Source organism: Entelurus aequoreus, linkage group LG11, assembly GCF_033978785.1.
Source record: "Entelurus aequoreus isolate RoL-2023_Sb linkage group LG11, RoL_Eaeq_v1.1, whole genome shotgun sequence".
Lineage (NCBI taxonomy): Eukaryota > Metazoa > Chordata > Actinopteri > Syngnathiformes > Syngnathidae > Entelurus > Entelurus aequoreus.
Genome location: NC_084741.1, coordinates 48,630,281 through 48,653,134, shown reverse-complemented (window position 1 = coordinate 48,653,134; position 22,854 = coordinate 48,630,281). Strand labels below are relative to the sequence as shown.

At 40.6% G+C, this 22,854-nt stretch overlaps 1 protein-coding gene across 9 annotated transcripts in view; it reads left to right on the top strand.

Annotated features, from left to right (window-relative positions):
* Positions 1-22,854, top strand: part of LOC133660189 (protein cordon-bleu-like) — a 145,364-nt gene that overhangs the window by 62,538 nt on the left and 59,972 nt on the right. For all 9 annotated transcript variants that reach the window (XM_062063443.1, XM_062063447.1, XM_062063445.1 and 6 more), the window contains 6 exons: positions 254-445; positions 9,784-9,997; positions 12,821-13,049; positions 13,661-13,705; positions 14,214-14,302; positions 14,441-14,512. In XM_062063443.1, coding sequence (XP_061919427.1) covers positions 254-445; positions 9,784-9,997; positions 12,821-13,049; positions 13,661-13,705; positions 14,214-14,302; positions 14,441-14,512 — 841 coding nt within the window. The remainder of the gene's footprint in view (positions 1-253; positions 446-9,783; positions 9,998-12,820; positions 13,050-13,660; positions 13,706-14,213; positions 14,303-14,440; positions 14,513-22,854) is intronic.

Sequence of the window (22,854 nt, the reverse complement as noted above, 5' to 3'; positions counted from 1 at the left end):
TCTAATATTTGTCTGGTTTATAAACAGGTGTTCATGCATGTTTCTTTCAGGATCATTTCAACGTATCTTTTGACTGTTGCATCATACAAAAATACTCTAAATATGATTTTGTCGATTGTTTTCATCAGTCTACCATTGTGTGTAAACAATTGTTTGTTTTCATCAGTCTACCATTCTAGCTGAACTACATATTTCTTTTGTGGATTAATAGATGTTAATTACACCTAAACTATATTTTAATTTGGCACTTTAGGAGAATGAAGGCGCGGGCCCCACCTCCACCACATCCCCCCCAACCAGCCCCCCGCCACATCCTTACAAACAGTGTACCTGATGGGGGTGGAACACTGGCCCTGGACGTCAAAGAGAACCTGATTAGACTGTCTGTAGATTTTGAGCTGACTCTACCACAAGGCTACCGGACATCTCTAACAGAGGATGGGAGGTGAGAGCAGAATTATATAGTTTTTTGCATTTATTACACTAATTCTCTGAATAAAAACTTGATACCTATCAATCGTGCATACCTGAAGTTGTTTTATAATCATGTTGTTGGTGCTTGGTGGCTATTGTTTGTGTTGTGTTCACTGCAGTCAACAGTAAGAGACTTTTTTATAGGTTTGTCCCCTCCTGGTCTGTTTGGGTTTCTGTGCCAGTGGGGCCATTTCAAGGGACCTATTTCCAGTCTCAGCAGAAGCTTTGTCTCAGAGTGCACAGATGGAAGCTGAGCTTTTAGCTCACAGCCCCTAATGAATTGCGCTCTCCTTTCTGGCAGAAAACCAGGGATTCTTCCCTGGTGACGAACACCAAGTCTGTTCATCTGCACATTTTTTTGTATATTATTTCTTTGTTTGTTTGTCTGTTTTAATCACATAAATTAACGTGTTAACTTTGGCAGTCTTAATAAAATAATTTTTAACATTCATATCTTGTAAAGATTAGGATACTTTTCTTTAAAGGACATCTTGTTTCTTAAAGGCTGTTCCTCTGGTATGATGATTTTCTTCCACCATCCAAGGAATAATCACAATATTTAAATGATATATCTTGTATGGAAAAATACTTCTATGGAAGTATTTTTGTTGGTTTCTATTATGAAAATTGGTTATTATCAACTTTAACTATTGAGGAGCCAACATAATGTGTGCATTTGTGTGGGTGCTTGTCCGCCATCCTAAAGCTTTAAAGGCCTACTGAAACCCACTACTACCGACCACGCAGTCTGATAGTTTATATATCAATGATGAAATCTTAACATTGCAACACATGCCAATACGGCCGGCTTAACTTATAAATTGCAATTTTAAATTTCCCGCCACACTTCCGGTTGAAAACGTCTAGATATGATGACGTATGCGCGTGACGGAATCAGTTGATGCGGAAGTATTGGTACCCCATTGAATACAATACAAAAAAGCTCTGTTTTCATTTCAAAATTCCACAGTATTGTGGACATCTGTGTTGGTGAATCTTTTGCAATTTGTTTAATGAACAATGGAGACTGCAAAGAAGAAAGTTGTAGGTTGGATCGGTGTATTAGCGGCAGACTACAGCAACACAACCAGGAAGATAGAGATGGATAGCAGACGCGTTAGCCGCCGAACTCACCTTAACTTCCTCCGTCTCGCCGACCGCATCTGTGATCGGGTGAAGTCCTTCGTCGCACCGTCGATCGCTGGAACGCAGGTGAGCACGGGTGTTGATGAGCAGATGAGGGCTGGCTGGCGTAGGTGGATAGCTAATGTTTTTAGCATAGCTCTGTGATGTCCGGTTGCTAAGTTAGCTTCAATGGCGTCGTTAGCAACAACATTGTTAACCTTCGCCAGGCTGTAAAGCACATATGTCAGAGTCAAGGCCCGCGGGCCATATCCGGCCCGCGAGAAGGTTTTTTACGGCCCTTGGGATGATCTTGATTTATTATTAGAACCGGCCCGCAGACCGCAGATCTTTTTTTTTTTTTTTTTTTTTTTTTTTTTTTTTTTTTTTTTTAGACCGCAGATCTTTTACACACACCAAGCGGATGCCGGTCCAAGGTTCCGAAAGGGGGCGAGCGGCCCGCCGGGACGCGCCTGCCGGCCGAAGGGCTGCAGCCCGGCCGTCAGTCGCGGAGCCCGCCGTGCCACGCGCGCCAAGGGGGCGGGCCGAAACCCGGCCCCGAGGCCCTGAGACTTCTGCTTTGTTTCCCCAAACCGCGCGTCACCGCCGGGCCCGCACCACCGTCGGGCTGCAGCCCGAGCGTCGGTGGCGGAACCCGTCATGTGCCGCGCGCGCCAAGCGGAGCGGGGGGGTCAAGCGGGCCGAAACCCGCAGGCCACCCCCTCACCACGAGGCCCTGAGACTTCTGCGTTTGACCCCTACGCGCGGCCCGTCGGGACGCGCCCGCCGTCAAGCCACGAGGGCCAGCCGTCGGGTCGCGGAGCCCGCCGTGCCACGCGCGCCAAGGGGCGGGCCGAAACCAGCGGGGGGTTTCGGGCACCCAACTCGCCTCCCTCCCACGGAGGGAGGAGGGGGGTTTAATGTGAACATTACTGTGCAATCACATATTTTGAGTTTTTACTCAATTCAAGTTTAAAAGATAAAGTTTAATATTTGTTTTCACTGCATGTTACTTCTCCTTAAACAAAGTGTTGTTTTTGATTTATAGATTTTTGCACTTTATTTTATTGTATTTCAATTTAATTATATTTTAAAAATATTTCAGTTGAGTGGATGATAGAAAATTGCTATTATTGTTTTTTTCTTTGAAGTAAATTTAGCCCACTTTTGCTAAAATAGAAAATATAGGCTACTGATGGTGCCTTGAATACCGGTTTCTTTCATTTAATGTTCATGTTATGGGGATTTTTATATAAAGGAAATTTGTCTTTTGTGTCTGTTGAAAATTAAAGATTACTGACAGAGCCATAAGAAAATATTGCTTTATTTATCTGATCATATTGGAATATATTTGTTAGGTTTTCAGTAGGTTCAATTAGGTTCACTAGACTATATGCGTCATTTAAAAAATTTTCAATGAACATTCGAACAGTCCGGCCCTCGGCTTGTAGCTAAATTTTTTATTTGGCCCTCCGTCCATTTGACTTTGACACCCCTGCTGTAAAGCATTAAAGGCCTACTGAAACCCACTACTACCGACCACGCAGTCTGATAGTTTATATATTAATGATGAAATCTTAACATTGCAACACATGCCAATACGGCCGGGTTAACTTATAAAGTGCAATTTTAAACTTCCCAGGAAACTTCCGCTTGAAAACGTCACGGTATGATGACGTATGCGCGTGACGTCACGAGGGCAGGGGAAGTGTTTGGACCCAATTCAAATACCTGTTTTCTTCGACAAAATTCCACAGTATTCTGGACATCTGTGTTGGTGAATCTTTTGCAATTTGTTTAATGGACAATGGAGACTGCAAATAAGAAAGTTGTAGGTGCGATCGGTGGAGCGGCGGACTACAGCAACACCAACACCAGGAGGTTGTGTTGTGTTTTGAGCAGGATAGCAGACGCACTACAGTGAGTAAGCCCGCCGCTGCATCTAAGTTAGCTTCTGTTTTTTTAGCTTCGCCAAGCTGAATATTATTAATCGTGTATTTACATGTTCATGGTTTAATAGTATTTTTGATCTTCTGTCTATCCATCCAGTCAGGTTTTTTTTAAAATTTAGTTTCTATCTGCATTTGAGACAGATGCTATCACGTTGGCTACGTAGCTAGGTTAGCTTTTATTTTATTTTAGCTTTGCAAAGCTGAATATTATTAATCGTGTATTTACATGTTCATGGTTTAATAGTATTTTTTATCTTCTGTCTATCCATCCAGTCAGGGTTTTTTTTAATTTAGTTTCTATCTGCATTTGAGACAGATGCTATCACGTTGGCTACGTAGCTAGGTTAGCTTCTATTATTTTAGCTTCGCAAAGCTGAATATTATTAATCGTGTATTTACATGTTCATGGTTTAATAGTATTTTTTATCTTCTGTCTATCCATCCAGTCAGGGTTTTTTTAAATTTAGTTTCTATCTGCATTTGAGACAGATGCTATCACGTTGGCTACGTAGCTAGGTTAGCTTCTATTTTTTTTAGCTTCGCAAAGCTGAATATTATTAATCGTGTATTTACATGTTCATGGTTTGATAGTATTTTTTGTCTTCTGTCTATCCATCCAGTCAGGGTTTTTTTTAATTTAGTTTCTATCTGCATTTGAGACAGATGCTATCACGTTGGCTACGTAGCTAGGTTAGCTTCTATTTTTTTAGCTTCGCAAAGCTGAATATTATTAATCGTGTATTTACATGTTCATGGTTTAATAGTATTTTTTATCTTCTGTCTATCCATCCAGTCAGGGTTTTTTTAAATTTAGTTTCTATCTGCATTTGAGACAGATGCTATCACGTTGGCTACGTAGCTAGGTTAGCTTCTATTTTTTTTAGCTTCGCAAAGCTGAATATTATTAATCGTGTATTTACATGTTCATGGTTTAATAGTATTTTTTATCTTCTGTCTATCCATCCAGTCAGGGTTTTTTTTAATTTAGTTTCTATCTGCATTTGAGACAGATGCTATCACGTTGGCTACGTAGCTAGGTTAGCTTCTATTTTTTTAGCTTCGCAAAGCTGAATATTATTAATCGTGTATTTACATGTTCAGTCACTGTGAATGTCCATTTCGCGTTCTCGACTCTCATTTTCAAGAGGATATAGTATCTGAAGTGGTTTAAAATACAAATCTGTGATCGACAATAGAAAAAGGAGAGAGTGTGGAATCCAATGAGCCAGCTTGTACCTAAGTTACGGTCAGAGCGAAAAAAGATACGTCCATCACTGCCTCTCAAGTCCTTCACTGTAACGTTCCTCATCTACGAATCTTTCATCCTCGCTCAAATTAATGGGGTAATCGTCACTTTCTCGGTCCGAATCTCTCCCGCTCCATTGTAAACAATGGGGAATTGTGAGGAATACTAGCTCCTGTGACGTCACGCTACTTCCGGTACAGGCAAGGCTTTTTTTTATCAGCGAGCAAAAGTTGCGAACTTATCGTCGATTTTCTCTACTAAATCCTTTCAGCAAAAATATGGCAATATCGCGAAATGATCAAGTATGACACATAGAATGGATCTGCTATTCCCGTTTAAATAAAAACATTTCATTTCAGTAGGCCTTTAACTGTGTATTTACATGTCCCTGGTTTAATAGTATTGTTGATCTTCTGTCTATCCTTCCAGTCAGGGATTTATTTATTTTGTTTCTATATGCAGTTAAGCACGATGCTATCACGTTAGCTCCGTAGCTAAAGTGTTTCGTCGATGTATTGTCATGGAGATAAAAGTCACTGTGAATGTCCATTTCGCGTTCTCGACTCTCATTTTCAAGAGGATATGGTATCCGAGGTGGTTTAAAATACAAATCCGTGATCCACAATAGAAAAAGGAGAGAGTGTGGAATCCAATGAGCCAGCTTGTACCTAAGTTACGGTCAGAGCGAAAAAATATGTGTCTTGCACTGCATTCTAGTACTTCACTCGAACGTTCCTCATACACAAATCTTTTATCCTCGCTCAAATTAATGGGGTAATCGTCGCTTTCTCGGTCCGAATCGCTCTAGCTGCGTTGAAAACAATAGGAAAATGTGAGGAGCCTTTCAATTGACTACGTCACGCTACTTCCGGTAGGGGCAAGGCTTTTTTTTTATCAGATACCAAAAGTTGCGATCTTTATCGTCGTTGTTCTCTACTAAATCCTTTCAGCAAAAATATGGCAATATCGCGAAATGATCAAGTATGACACATAGAATGGATCTGCTATCCCCGTTTAAATAAAAAAAATTCATTTCAGTAGGCCAGCAGAGTGGAAAAACAATTTTAAGTTATTATCATATATATTTGATTTATGACACCAAAAGACTTTGCGAATAAATAGATACAATCAAAACAGTATAAATCTCACAAAGATTCCCGAGCCATTTTGAGAGTTAATGACAAAGTCAGTCACGTGATTCGTGACGTAGCATTAGGAACCACAGATCCCTTCCTAATCAACAACAATGCTAATCAAGCAGACTTTGTGAGAGCCAGCAACGATTACTTGAGAAAAAATTATGATCAGGAACCCTATATTTTTGAGCCCGAACACAAAATGGATGACCAATAAGTTTTAGAAGCCCAGTGCTAAACGAATGCAGCTTTATTGAAACACTTTAGCATTAGCAGCATTGCTAGGTGCTAAACATAAAAACTAACCATAATAAAACAAACACTGCACAATTTCTACTCTCACCCAGATGCCGACCAACGGGACTCTCACATAATTCAATTTAGATAAAGATTTAAGCGCAATCCTCACGCAAGGTTAAAAAAAAGTTGCCGCAACTACGTCTTTTCTTCCATCAAGGGGATGTAAAAGTCAACCAGCTTCTCGGTCCATGGCCACATTTGTCTAATATCAGGTGAGAAATGCATGAGTTATAATCTAAAATGTACTTTTAGCAAGTTTTAGACGAAACAGAAGCAGCCGCTGGCTTAGTGTGTCAACAATAACGGCGTTATATAGCGTTTGCTCACTGCTCTCAATGCGCTGCAAAAATAGACCGTTTGCGTTAGCGCTCATAACAGCAGTATCACTTATACTTGGTTAATTTTCAGGTTAGGACATGTAAATGGAGTATTGGTGGTTTTTGGATGTTTTTCGGGGGGTTTTAGGGGCGCAATGGAGGACCCTTCATCTGTTGACTCAATTGTTAGCTATTTATTTACTATTTTGAATGGTTAAAAAAAAGCCAAGCATATCTGTTCTCGTCTTACGTAAGGATTGTGAACATACTTGCCAACCCTCCCGATTTTTCCGGGAGACTCCCGAATTTCAGTGCCCCTCCCGAAAATCTCCCGGGGCAACCATTCTCCCGAATTTCTCCCAATTTCCACTCGGACAACAATATTGGGGGCTTGCCTTAAAGGCACTGCCTTTAGCATCCTCTACAACCTGTCGTTACGTCCGCTTTTCCTCCATACAAACAGCGTGCCGGCCCAGCCACATAATATATGCGGCTTTTAATCACACACAAGTGAATGCTTGATCAACAGCCATACAGGTCACACTGGGGGTAGAGGTATAAACAACTTTAACTCTGTTACAAATATGCACCACACTGTGAACCCACACCAAACAAGAATGACAAACACATTTCGGGAGAACATCCGCACCGTAACACAACATAACCACAACAGAACAAATACCCAGAACCCCTTGCAGCACTAACTCTTCCGGGACGCTACAATATACACCCCCGCTACCACCAAACACCACCCCCCAGCCCCCATCTCCCGAATTCGGAGGTCTCAAGGTTGGTAAGTATGATTGTGAATGATAGACAGCACATCTCTTTCCAATTTTTGCGTATTTCCAGTATGACCGATTTTTTTAATATGGTCATATTACAGTGATGTAGAATCTATGGAAATTGCCGAAGATATTCAGACTCAATTTGTGGCATTTTGTGATGTTTGAATGGTATTTTCACATACTTTGCGGATTGTAATTACAATTCATCTTAACATGTATAATTAAACCTAAATTAAGCAAAAATATTGCTCCGGCCCGGCTGCACCAAATAATATAAATCCATTTAATAAAGTCAGAATACAAATAAGGCAACAAGAGAAGTATCACACACTTCTCTTTTGTAAAGTACATTAGTACAGCCGATATGGGCATCTACAAACCCCGTTTCCATATGAGTTGGGAAATTGTGTTAGATGTAAATATAAACGGAATACAATGATTTGCAAATCATTTTCAACCCATATTCAGTTGACTATGCTACAAAGACAACATATTTGATGTTCAAATTGATAAACATTTTTTTTTTTTCAAATAATCATTAACTTTAGAATTTGATGCCAGCAACACCTGACAAAGAAGTTGGGAAAGGTGGCAATAAATACTGATAAAGTTGAGGAATGCTCATCAAACACTTATTTGGAACATCCCACAGGTAAACAGGCAAATTGGGAACAGGTGGGTGCCATGATTGGGTATAAAAGTAGATTCCATGAATTGCTCAGTCAAACAAGGATGGGGCGAGGGTCACCACTTTGTCAACAAATTTGTGAGCAAATTGTTGAACAGTTTAAGAAAAACCTTTCTCAACCAGCTATTGCAAGGAATTTAGGGATTTCACCATTTACGGTCTGTAATATCATTAAAGGGTTCAGAGAATCTGGAGAAATCACTGCACATAAGCAGCTAAGCCCGTGACCTTCGATCCCTCAGGCTGTACTGCGTCAACAAGCGACATCAGTGTGTAAAGGATATCACCACATGGGCACAGGAACACTTCAGAAACCCACTGTCAGTAACTACAGTTGGTCGCTACATCTGTAAGTGCAGGTTAAAACTCTCCTATGCAAGGCTAAAACCATTTATCAACAACACCCATAAATGCCGTCGGCTTCGCTGGGCCTGAGCTCATCTAAGATGGACTGATACAAAGGGGAAAAGTGTTCTGTGGTCTGACGAGTCCATATTTCCAATTGTTTTTGGAAACTGGACGTCGTGTCCTCCGGACCAAAGAGGAATAGAACCATCCGGATTGTTATAGGCGCAATGTTGAAAAGCCAGCATCTGTGATGGTATGGGGGTGTATTAGTGCCCAAGACATGGGTAACTTACACATCTGTGAAGGCGCCATTAATGCTGAAAGGTACATACAGGTTTTGGAGCAACATATGTTGCCATCCAAGCAACGTTACCATGGACGCCCCTGCTTATTTCAGCAAGACAATGCCAAGCCACGTGTTACATCAACGTGGCTTCATAGTAAAAGAGTGCGGGTACTAGACTGGCCTGCCTGTAGTCCAGACCTGTCTAGACTGGCCTGCCTGTAGTCCAGACCTGTCTCCCATTGAAAATGTGTGGCGCATTATGAAGCCTAAAATACCACAACGGAGACCCCCAGACTGTTGAACGATTTTAAGTGTACATCAAGCAAGAATGGGAAAGAATTCCACCTGAGAAGCTTAAAAAATGTGTCTCCTCAGTTCCCAAACGTTTACTGAGTGTTGTTAAAAGGAAAGGCCCTGTAACACAGTGGTGAACATGCCCTTTCCCAACTACTTTGGCACGTGTTGCAGCCGTGAAATTCCAAGTTAATTATTATTTGCAAAAAAAAATAAAAATTATGAGTTTGAACATCAAATATCTTGTCTTTGTAGAGCATTCAATTGAATATGGGTTGAAAAGGATTTGCAAATAATTGTATTCCATTTATATTTACATCTAACACAATTTCCCAACTCATGGAAACAGGGTTTGTACATCAACAATATGATTTGCCTGAGAAGCTGGACAGGACACACAAAAAATTTAAAATTAAGCAAAAATATGACTAATTCCATTACTCGATTAATCGATCGGGATATTCGATAGAGTACTCGATTACTAAAACATTCGATAGCTGCAGCTCTAGTTATGAGTTAACAGCTAATACCATAAGTTAAGTGGGAATGGCCACTTTTGCAGTGTTTTTTGCTAACAAACTGATGCAGCAATTATGAGTGTTTCATCTTATGAGGTCATCAGGTGAAAGTGTCTGTTTTGTAATTAGTATTGTCTTTTACTGGAACTAAAGCTACATGTAGATTGTCTTCGTAACCCAATATTCTCCCCTCATCTCTTCTGTGGTTCTTCCTTCCAAACTCCCTCCCACCATTCCTCCTCTCCACCCTCTTTTTACTTCTTTCACTTTCTTCCCCGTCGCCCTCTCCCCTCACTCATTGCTACCTCTCTCAGTAAGGCGCTGATGGACTTGCTGGTTGATCTGTGTAGCCGCTACCATCTGAATCCAGCACTGCACACACTGGAGCTGTTGTCACCCGAAGGCCACGCTTTAGGGTTCAAGCCCAACTTACTGCTGGGCTCCCTCAATGTGGCCTGTGTCCTCATCAAGGAGAAAGCCTGCGAAGAGAAAGCGGTGCTTCGCAGACCGGCACCTAAAGTCCCTGAGGTGACTAGTTTGTAATTTGAATGTTGTTGTCAATGGTTTTTAATCTCAAACACATTCTGTACAGTATCATGTATGTTTTAAATGTAGCCATTTTAAACAGGTTATTTGTGTACTAGTAAACTTGATTATACTATCTAATGCACGCTACCTTACGCTCTATCTACCCCAAATCTACTTTTGGCCTCTGACTACCAGCAGAAAGCAAGGGTTGTAAGGGGCCATGGTAAGGCAGGAGTTTGGTGTCGTGTGTTTTGAGGTTCATTCTTGGCTTTTGTTTTTATTTATTTTTGCATGTACATTTGGATATTTTACACTCTCCCTCCTTCCTTGCCACGTCTCTTATCTTCCCCCACTGTTTGAATATTTGATGAGTGTTTTACCTTTGGTTACCATGCATTATTTCTCTGCCCGTGTCAGGACTCATTGGCTGTGATCGCTCCATGTGAACATTTACTGGCCTATGGCCAGGTACTGACCCTATTTCAGTCTACAGTATATAGTAACTTTATAATATTTAGATGACTACACTGTACACAATAGTAAATCTGACTAACCAATGTGAATACTCGCATTTGACTATGAACTGTGGCCAATATTGCTATTATTTATGTCTATTAGAATGCAGCTGAGATAGGCTCCAGCACCCCCTGCAACCCCAAAAAGGACAAGCGGTAGAAAATGGATGGATGGATGGATATTAACTACTGTAAAACAGAATAATTTATGGATGACTTTTGAAATTGTACAACCTCTTGTCTGAAGAGGCTTTGCAAAAGCTGCTCTTTAGGTGTGTTTTTTTTGTTTCTATTTAGCTTTCTCATCATCTGAATTTGTATTTGAAGGTCAGAGGTCAATGATTCTTTACAAACTTGTAACATAAACTTAGTGGGGTCTCACTTAATATTGACCAGAGTGGTCTGCTCCCCATAGAGAGAAACTGCTTTACTTGTCTGGGATTTTCAAGTTCAGTATTCATTCAGCAGCATCAAAATAATGTGTGTTTATACTTCAATTACATTTGCTTGTTGTATTTTTTTAAATGGTGTGCCCTTCTCTTAATGTTTTTATTTCTGTTCTGCAAAGAAGTCAAACTGAAAGAAAGCATGACCGTTCAACATTTTTGTCTTTGAAAAGTATAGATTTTTTCTCAAATGCACAATAGGTCATGCAGTTGGAGGGGCTGCCGAAATGTATTTTTATAAGTACCGTATTTTATTTTATTTTATACTGCTGTAAGAATAACAGGATTTGTCAAAAATCCTTCAAGCCCTTTTGATGTCCTATCTTAAAATTGGACAATTGCATATACTGGTTAGGGATTTGAGGAACTTTTTTGTCATACCAGCACACATTACTACACACAACAGGCTCACACGAACACTACAGGATCACACTCTATTCTATTTTTTTATTCTATTCATAACGTATTCCTATTAGAATATAGACCACTCTGTGCATATCTTATTGTATTTGATTTATCTACATGCTATCTAGGGGTGTCCCGATACAACTTTTTTACTTCCGATACAACACCGATATTGAAGCCTTGATGAGTTTTGGTCGTCGCCGATATTGAGCAAATACAATATTAGCAGGAATCATACATACTTTTATTAATTTGTAGTGTGGAATGTTAGAAAGGCTTGATCAGGTGAAATTACTTAAACAGAACAATGGTGGGTATGAAAAACACTGACATTCATTTAACGGTTTGGAATGGACTTATGCTGTCTTTAAGGTTGAGTGCACTGGTACTTGTTTTTTTTAAATTTTGCAGACAACTAGTGGCCAAAATATTTCATTAAATTGAGCACATAACTCAGTAAGTTAAACAATGCGGACACATTTGGTAATACTTTCTAATATGTTTCTGCTTTGGAGACTTTGCATCTGTAAGTAATATGCAACTACAATAATTTGATACTTGCCTATATTGACACATGTCTTGTTTTAGACTGCAATATTGTTCAATTTTTAACACTTACTGTATGTGTGTCAAGCTTGTAAGCTATATTGTCTGCTTATGTGTCGTGTAGCTGTTGGCTTCTAATAGCCTTAGCTTTACCATGTTTACCTTTTGTAAATTACATCACTAAAATACAAAAAAGACCAACCCTGTGTGCTTATTGGTGGACGTTTAGATGTAACTGGCTGTCCATTTTTGCGCAAGTAAACGTGATTGAGAGTAACAAGACTACTTGTATCGGAGCCCTTATACAGTGTTTATATATATTTATTTATTTTTATTGTCTGCATTTTAATTTTGCTTTTATTTTCTTTCATTTCACTTTGTTGTCTGTGAAGCACTTTGAGTCTGCCTTGTGTATGAAAAGTGCTATACAAATAAAGTTGCCTTGCCTTGCCTTGCCTTGCTTTGCCTATATAGGAGATTTAAACATGTAAGCCACTGCTGATATCGAACCGATATCCGATGTCAATATTGAATTGGGACACCCCTAATGCTGTTGTGCTTGAGGTACGCGTTGAGCTTAATCTGGGATCTTGGGTACTAAATTCCTTGCATTAGTGCTCGTGTGACATAAAAATTCCTGGAATGTACACAAGATGGTACAAAATGTGCCTGAGGTCCCAGATATAGACCCTTAAATACTAAAAATACAATGTGTGTATAAAATACTGTATGGTGAACAATATATACATACAACTTTATTATCACTATTTACTTTGTAATTCCCAATAGGAAGAAAATTCCTTTGGCTGCAACAACTGCCATGGAATTCTTGTCTAATTACATCATTGAGTTTTATTAATGTAACATAAATATCTAAATGTCTTAATTTTACCAACATTTTCTGTCTCCAGAAAACAGTGCGTTTGATGCTGAACTATCACAGCGGTCAGAAGGCAGTGGTACGGGTCAACCCGTCGGTACCACTCCAGGCCCTGAAACCGGTAATTTGTGAAAAGTGCGAGTTAGACCCTACACGTGTCCAGCTCCTCAAGGACAGCATCAGTCGTGAAGAGTTACCACTGGACAAATCTTTAACACAGCTTGGAATTAAGGAGCTGTATGTTCTTGATAAGAGTCAAGGTAAATATTGACAATCCTTTCACTTATTACCTAGAATGAATATACAATGTTCCTCCTCGGCTCTCATACCAGCACCACATTATTTAAAATATTTATTTTGTGATTGCTTTTATAAACATACTCACTCAGCAGCGCATACTAATCAAATTAGATTTGTACTTTTGCTGTGTTTTGTGAATATGGTGGCAAATTATACAACTTTTGTGGGTATAAAATGTCCTGCATGTTAAGTCCTATTTGCTTAAATTTGTTTGTCATATTTTAAAGTAGTTATGTTAACCGACAATTGACAAATAGATTCTTCATCCTCCTGCTGCCATTGTCTTTCTGTGTAATTTGTGTATAGGATTCCAGTTATTATATTTGTCTACTACATTTTTTTCAATATTTACATTTTATATTTATCTTTCCATTTACCTATTTATTATAGGGGAGAAACTGTTCCCAAATGTTGTTGAACTGCTGTACCCTGTATGCGCATACAAGGACAGTAAAGATTCTTATCTTATCTCAAGAGAACCTAAAAAAACAAATGTTAAATTAGCAGCCACGGGCAATGGGGTCATGTTTTTGATGGATTTTTGATTTTTAAACCTTGTCATTTTTTCCAGTTCTGCAGTCTAAACTGGCTTCCATTCCTGCTCTAAACTACTCAGGTATTAGTCATGTCCTGGTTACAACCTTAATGTTGGTTCTTATAACTAACAAAATGCTCCTTGCTCTATAACCCTGCTTTTTTTTCTTGGGTGCTAATTTTCAGTGAGGCTTACCTATTATTCCCTGATAACCTTTTGGTATTCTATTGTAATCCATCCTAGCCTGCATGTCCAAAACCATTAATTGTAGTGAAGCTTTTTATTAGTTTACATAGATTTTGCTTAGAAACAATTGGACCTGTATCGCCCTCTGCTGAATAAACATTGCAATGTATCAGCAAGCCCATAATTAGTTTCATAGTCAGCCCAGTTGAATTAGTAATACAGTAATAGACCCCTCAACATTTATGTTCAACACTAATATTTTAAATACACATTTGTGTGTGTAGAGTCTAACCCTTCAGTGGCACTGAATTCCCCACCCAGAGGTTTCCCAGGGTTATTCTTGTGTCAGTTCAGTTGCTTCAGTGTTACTGTTTTCTTATGTGGTTTTGTCTTGTTTTGCCAGACTCCATCTGCTCCAGCACCGCCAGTTTAGACACAGGGACTAAAAAAGGTCTTTTTGGTTTATTCCAGCTTGGCAGGAGAAAGTCCAAGGTGAGAATTAATTTGGTAATTCATAGATCAACTTGGAGTGGTGCATGCATCCATACTTCCTCCTTGTGTAACTTGGGACAAATAATGCATGGCTTAGCATGTGGATGTTGCATGTGAGCTTTGCCTTTCTTTTTGCAGACAGAGACAACCTCTTTTGGCATGGATGACCCCAATGATAAAGTTACACTTAATGCAGGCCAAAGCTTCAATGTAAGTATTACTACCACACATCATGAAACACATTAAGGGAATTTATTGATTGATTGAGACTTTTATTAGTAGGTTGCACAGTGAAGTACATATTCCGTACAATTGACCACTAAATGGTAACACCCGAATACGTTTTTCAACTTGTTTAAGTCGGGGTCCCTCAGGATTAGTAAAGATGTAGATTGTACTAGGGATCAGTACCTTTTTAATACCATAGCTGATACACATCGTGCAATGTAGGTGATTAATGCTGAAGATGCTTGTAAAAAGCGAGGGCAACAATATCATGGATCTGTAAATACTTGAAGTATGTTTGTTAGGATTGTCTCTCTCATTTACTGTAAAGCTGTACTTGTCAGACACCTGCAAAATCCCAAAATAAACACTCAATGTGAAGTTTTACACACTTAAGGCCCAGTGTGAGTACATTAATTGCCGATAGTTGTGAATGTGAGTGTAAATGATTGTTCATCCATCCATCCATCCATTTTCTACCGCTTGTGACAACATTCACACTCACATTCACACACTAGGGCCAATTTAGTGTTGCCAATCAATTTATATGCTGTAATTGACTGGTGACTGAGAAAACATGTCTAAATAACCAGATTAAGAAGTAATACAAAACCCGTTTCCATATGAGTTGGGAAATTGTGTTACATGTAAATATAAATGGAATACAATGATTTGCAAATCAATTTCAACCCATATTCAGTTGAATATGCTACAAAGACAACATATTTGATGTTCAAACTGATAAACTTTTTTTTTTTTGCAAATAATCATTAACTTTAGGATTTGATGCCAGCAACATGTGACAAAGAAGTTGGGAAAGGTGTCAATAAATTCTGATAAAGTTGAGGAATGCTCATCAAACACTTATTTGGAACATCCCACAGGTGAACAGGCAAATTGGGAACAGGTGGGTGCCATGATTGGGTATAAAAGTAGATTCCATAAAATGCTCAGTCATTCACAAACAAGGATGGAGCGAGGGTCACCACTTTGTCAACAAATGCATGAGCAAATTGTTGAACAGTTTAAGAAAAACCTTTCGCAACAAGCTATTGCAAGGAATTTAGGGATTTCACCATCTACGGTCCGTAATATCATCAAAGGGTTCAGAGAATCTGGAGAAATCACTGCACGTAAGCAGCTAAGCCCGTGACCTTCGATCCCTCAGGCTGTACTGCATCAACAAGCGACATCAGTGTGTAAAGGATATCACCACATGGGCTCAGGAACACTTCAGAAACCCACTGTCAGTAACTACAGTTGGTCGCTACATCTGTAAGTGCAAGTTAAAACTCTCCGATACAAGGCGAAAACCGTTTATCAACAACACCCAGAAACGACGTCGGCTTCGCTGGGCCGGAGCTCATCTAAGATGGACTGATACAAAGTGGAAAAGTGTTCTGTGGTCTGACGAGTCCACATTTCAGATTGTTTTTGGAAACTGGACGTCGTGTCCTCCGGACCAAAGAGGAAAAGAACCATTCGGATTGTTATAGGCGCAAAGTTGAAAAGCCAGCATCTGTGATGGTATGGGGGTGTATTAGTGCCCAAGACATGGGTAACTTACACATCTGTGAAGGTGCCATTAATGCTGAAAGGTACATACAGGTTTTGGAGCAACATATGTCCAAGCAACGTTACCATGGACGCCCCTGCTTATTTCAGCAAGACAATGCCAAGCCATGTGTTACATCAACGTGGCTTCATAGTAAAAGAGTGCGGGTACTAGACTGGCCTGTAGTCCAGACCTGTCTCCCATTGAAAATGTGTGGCGCATTATGAAGCCTAAAATACCACAACGGAGACCCCCAGACTGTTGAACAACTTAAGATGTACATCAAGCAAGAAAGGGAAAGAATTCCACCTGAGAAACTTAAAGGCCTACTGAAATGAAATGTTCTTATTCAAACGGGGATAGCAGGTCCATTCTATGTGTCATACTTGATCATTTCGCGATATTGCCATATTTTTGCTGAAAGGATTTAGTAGAGAACATCGATGATAAAGTTCGCAACTTTTGGTCGCTGATAAAAAAGCCTTGCCTGTACCGGAAGTAGCGTGACGTCACAGGTTGAAGAGCTTCTTGAAGAGCACATTGTTTACACCAGCAGCAAGAGCGATTCGGACCGAGAAAGCGACGATTACCACATTAATTTGAGCGAGGATGAAAGATTTGTGGATGAGGAAAGTGAGAGTGCAGTGCAGGACGCCAGGGTGTATCTTTTTTCGCTCTGACCGTAACTTAGGTACAAGGGCTCATTGGATTCCACACTTTCTCCTTATTCTATTGTGGATCACGGATTTGTATTTTAAACCACCTCGGATACTATATCCTCTTGAAAATGAGAGTCGAGAACACGAAATGGACATTCACAGTGACTTTTATCTCCACAACTATACATCGGTGAAGCACCTTAGCTTCGGAGCTAACGTGATAGCATCGTGCTTAACTGCTGATAGAAACAGAAGAAACATGCCCCTGACTGGAAGGATAGACCGAAGATCAACAATACTACTATTACTTCTACTATCAGGAGACACCGAACCAAACCCTGGACCTGTAACCACACTGTTAATGCTGTCCAGCCTGGCGAAGCCTAGCAATGCTGTTGCTAACGACGCCATTGAAGCTAACTTAGCTACGGGACCTCGACAGAGCTATGCTAAAAACATTAGCTCTCCACCTACGCCAGCCCTCATCTGCTCATCACGACCCGTGCTCAACTGCGTTCCAGCGATCGACGGCGCGACGAAGGACTTCACCCGATCATCGGTGCGGTTGGCGGCTAGCGTCGGATAGCGCGTCTGCTATCCAACTCAAAGTCCTCCTGGTTGTGTTGCTGTAGCCAGCCGCTAATACACCGATCCCACCTACAGCTTTCTTCTTTGCTGTCTCCATTGTTCAGTAAACAAATTGCAAAAGATTCACCAACACAGATGTCCAGAATACTGTGGAATTTTTCGATGAAAACAGACGCTGTTTGTATTGGGACACAATGGTGTCCCAATACTTCCGTTCAATCCGTGACGTCACGCGCAAACGTCATCATACCGAGACGTTTTCAGCCGGATATTTCCCGGGAAATTTAAAATTGCACTTTATAAGTTAACCCGGCCGTATTGGCATGTGTTGTAATGTTAAGATTTCATCATTGATGTATAAACTATCAGACTGCGTGGTCGGTAGTAGTGGGTTTTAGTAGGCCTTTAAAAAATGTGTCTCCTCAGTTCCCAAACGTTTACTGAGTGTTGTTAAAAGGAAAGGCCATGTAACACAGTGGTGAACATGTCCTTTCCCAACTACTTTGGCACGTGTTGCAGCCATGAAATTCTAAGTTAATTATTTGCAAAAAAAAAAAAAAAAAGTTTATGAGTTTGAACATCAAATATCTTGTCTTTGTAGTGCATTCAATTGAATATGGGTTGAAAAGGATTTGCAAATCATTGTATTCCGTTTATATTTATATCTAACACAATTTCCCAACTCATATGGAAACGGGGTTTGTACATATGTATGTTTTTTACATGTATAAGGCTGAAACAGGATATGAAGAAACAAATATACTGTAGTGTCTTATCATTTAGTCATGCTTTTATTCGTTTGGTCATGCTTTTATTTGTTCATTGTTTAATGATTAATCACAAAAGACTATCTCATTTATCATATATACCGGTATACGCAAATTAATCATGCAATTTGTTTTGACCCCTGCATGGTTAATGCTACCCCTAATAAAAGGAGTGGTTTGTTATATTAACATTCAGTGATCATGTGTGCAAAGATGAGTGAGGAGACTCCGACTGGTGTGCTCATGGACAAATTTGACTTTGAAATAAACCCTGTGGGTGGTACTTTAGAATAAAACTCTTTAGCATTAATAAATGACGTGCAAGTAAAACGTTTAAAAAAGTTATTGTATGACATTCTAAAAACATTGCACAGCTTTATAAAATGCTGCATTTTCATAGTGCCCTGTAGAGGGCGGCAAATAACCACCAATACCCATCTTTAGTAAGAGCTGACTTTCTTTTCTTAATTTTAAGTGTTTTCATTTGTGCCAGTGTCGAATGACAGTTTGGAAGAAGTATTTTATTGTTAAAATATGGCTGTAGCTCCTTTTAACCACATAAGTGCCCCATGAGTTTATGATGATAGATGCATTAAGTCGCTCCCTACCTGTGCTTTTCCACAACCCAGTCACATTGATTAGATTAGGAAGCCATGAACCTCTGATCAGCAGTACCCATCTGGGGCCAAACTCAGATCTGTTTGACGTTTGATTATATTAGCTGCCTGCCTCAGTCTAAATCATTCGCTGTCCCACCAAGCTTTAGACCGCTATTCATCTTCCTTCGTTTCTACCCCTTTGTTCTTTTTCCCTACGCTTTGTCTTTGTCACTGCTACCATTTTTAACATTGCCCTTTTATGTCTGTCGCTCTTTTTGAATCCCTTTGCATACATTTTACAATGTTTGTTTGCATTAACATGTGAATGATACCAGTTAACTGTTGTTACATATTGCATCACACTAGTGAAACCAAAAAAACAGATTGTGTGCTTAGTCATACTAGATTTTAGGTGGCCTTCAATGCAGATGAGCATCTGTTTTTGTGAGGAAGGATTTTCTAACCCCACACACCCATTTTTGAGCACACATACAGAGGCTTATCACCATGAAGGCATCATATTACCCCACATCAGCACTAAAAGCCCAACCTCTAATCTCTAATTGTTCATTAGGAGCCTAACCATGTAAGTGTGTGTGTGTGTGTGTGTGTGTGTGTGTGTGTGTGTGTGTGTGTGTGTGTGTGTGTGTGTGTGTGTGTGTGTGTGTGTGTGTGTGTGTGTGTGTGTGTGTGTGTGTGTGTGTGTGTGTGTGTGTGTGTGTGTGTGTGTGTGTGGTCTTAAATCTCAAAGAGCCTCATGCAGTAAGGTGGGGATTATCCTGACTGTCATAAGTAATACATTAGTAGTTATTCTAAATACTTGCATTAGCCAACGACCATTGCCATGTTAATTTTCGCCGTTCTTATCCATTCTGGTGCTTGGGTTTAGTTTGTTGCTGCTATGTAATTGCAGTATTTGTGTTAACTAGCAAATGGTGTACCAAGTCAGCCCATAGTAAGAGAGACGGTTTAAAATGTACATCATAGTAAATTGGGAACATCCATCCATTTTCTACCGCTTGTCCCTCTCGGGGTTATGGGGGGAAGCTATCCGAGCTGCTTTTTGGCGGAAGTCGCCACCTCATCGCAGGGCCAACACAGATAGACAACATTCATACTCACATCACATTGCCAATCAGCCTATCCCATATTTGAGATCATGCTGAATGAAGATGTATCCCAACATTAGGGTGTATCCTCCCAAATGATGGGGCACATTATGCACAGTTATGTTTTCGTCTTTTGCTCTTGACAGATTGTTTACCAGAGAGTAGCATAGAGCAGGTGGGAAAAAGTCAGAAAGAGTTCATATGAATGTTATAGTGTACTTTGAACATTGTTTGTTTTTTAGCAGTCCAAATGGAAGTTGCTTCAATGTCACCCGTTTTATTTTAGCTTCAACAGACTCCATTTGACATATACCCCACATTTGTTGTTTTTGTTACTCCTCCTACTTATACCACACACACTCACACACATATAAGACTTTGGGGGATGGTTCTGCGGGGGGATGAGGATGCCTCCTATGGGGCTCCAGTCCTCCTGTCTTGTCCCCTGCTCGTCCATCCCTCAATCTTAGCTGCATATTAGACACTTAGGATTTGGGGGGCTTGGCTTGGTTGGGACCCACCATGACCTTGATGTCCCCAAATTTTAATTGCATTATTAGTTCCCACAAGCATACATATCTCACTCACGCTACAGTACACACATCAATAGGGACTGGAGGTCGGCTGTAACGGCTGACCTCTTAATTTTAACTACACAGTAGACACTCTGAGGGCCTTGTACACATGCATGGGGGGTTGGGGTTCGGGAGTACGGTGCACCCCTCACTGCCTCCTCGGCCGGCGCGGGTTGCGGGGATTGCGGTCTGGTGGCCTGCCATTCCCGGGCAGAGACCTCGCTGAGGGTGTGAGGCTTTTATTAATTTATTTTTTATTTTTTTTATTTTTTATTTTTTATTTTATTTTATTTTTTTTTTTTTATCATTATTATTTTTAATTTTTAAAATGTAATAATTTATTTGTGTGTGGCGTCGCGCGGGTTTCGCTTCCTGTTGGGTGGGATCCGTTCCCGTGTGGCCCGATCTTGCGCTGTGGGGTCTGTGTTGGTGACTTGATGCGGTGGTGGCGCGGCCCCCTTGTCTAGTTTGTGTCTCGGTTGTTTGGGCGGTGGTGTGTTTGTGCGGGTTTGGGTTGGGGTGGTGGGGTCTTTTGGTGGGGGAGGTGTTAGCGTTTGGGCGGGCTGGCGCTGGCTGGTCTCCGTGATCCTGTTGGCGTGTGGTTGCCGGTCGCAGTTTTTTCGATCGCTTTGATTTGATCGAGTGGTGCTGGCTGTCTGGGGGCATTGCAGCTGCTGTTTCTGCTGCCGTTTGTTTGTGGTGTGGGCGCCCGTGGCTGCTGGGTCCGGTGCAGGGGGGTGGCTGATGTTGTGACTGGTGGCAGCGCATGCACGTGGTGGTTGTCGGGGCTGACGAGCTTGCCGGCTTCATATTCGTTTATTGTTGTGTTGGTTGGCTTGTCGGGTGTGGGCCTAAGATGCCCTTGCGCCCTGCCGCGCCGCCCTTCACGGCCGGTGTCATGCCGTCGTCTGGGGCGGGGTTGTCGGGAGTTGTCCCTGGGTGACAGGGGTGGGCGGCCGGACCTGTGGGGCTTGGAGGAGATCGGCTGGTTCTCAGTGGGCAGTGGGTTGGAGGAGATCGGCTGGTTCTCAGTGGGCAGTGGGTGCCGGGACTTGATTGCTGTCCCGCCGGCCTGTGTATGGATTTGTTGTTGTTGTGTGTGTGTGTGTGTGTGTGTGTGTGTGTGTGTGTGTGTGTGTGTGTGTGTGTGTGTGTGTGTGTGTGTGTGTGTGTGTGTGTGTGTGTTTATAGATGTGTGTGTATTAAGGCTGAAACGACGCGTCGACGTCATCGGTTACGTAAATACGTCGACGCCGTTTTTGTGCGTCGACGCGTCGCATATTTACGTCACACTACCGTCATGGCGGAGCGCAAAGCAGACTGCGCGAACGAGGGGGGAAAAGCACGCCAAAAGTGTGGGAGTATTTCAATACACGGCCTAATAATGTTGTTGTATGCACACTGTGTCGAGCGGAAATGGCCTATCTTAGCAACACAACGGCTATGAACGAACATTTGAAAAGAAAACCATCAACCATTCAATCGTCCGCGTTAGCATACGTTGTCATCATTACACAAAAACATGAATGTGTCATTTGGATCTGCTAGGGGTGTAACGGTACGTGTTTTGTATTGAACCGTTTCGGTACGGGGCTTTCGGTTCGGTACGGGGGTGTACCGAACGAGTTTCTAAGCTAAAGCTAACTTTAGCTGCTAAAGTCTTAACAAGCTGCTTTGCTCCTTCTGCCTCTGTCTCAGCACGCAGCATTGTCCCACCCACACAACCATCTGATTGGTACACACAAAGCTCTACCAGCCAATCAGCAGTGCGTATTCAGAGCGTTACCAGCCAATCAGCAGTGCGTATTCAGAGCGCATGTAGTCAGCGCTTCAGCGTGAAGCAGATATGTGTTTAGTAGGGATGGGCGATACCACACTTTTAGGATTCGATACGATACTGATACTTTTTCTTGCATTTTCATCGATACCGATACCAATAATTTCTTATTGGCAATTTTTTGTCAGTCAAAAATATTATTACTATTGTTATTATTTAAGACAAATCACAAGACAAATACAGACCATTTATACCACATTTATTATGGTCAATATATAATAAAAGTAAAATTAAAATAAATAACATAAATATGAAAAATAAGTGTAATATTATATATAATAATAACTATATATTATATATAATAATAATTCAATATTAGGGCTTTCCAATTAACAGTCAAATCCGAATTGCAAGAAGCTGCAGTTATTTTTTAAAGTTTGTGATATAATTAGCAATTAATGAAATATGAAATAGGCTAATGTTTTTGAAATGTAAGAAATCATGTTACAGATTAAAACCAAAATCACATTCAATCATATATTCAAGATTTTCTTGGAAAAAAATAAAACTGTAATGCAAAGATGAAGAATCTCCAAATTGTATCTCTTTCTTATCTTGTTTTAAATACTCAAGCAATTTTCAACTAACAGTAAATTCCCCTGTGTGGAAATTATTTGAATTTAGGATAATCATTTAAA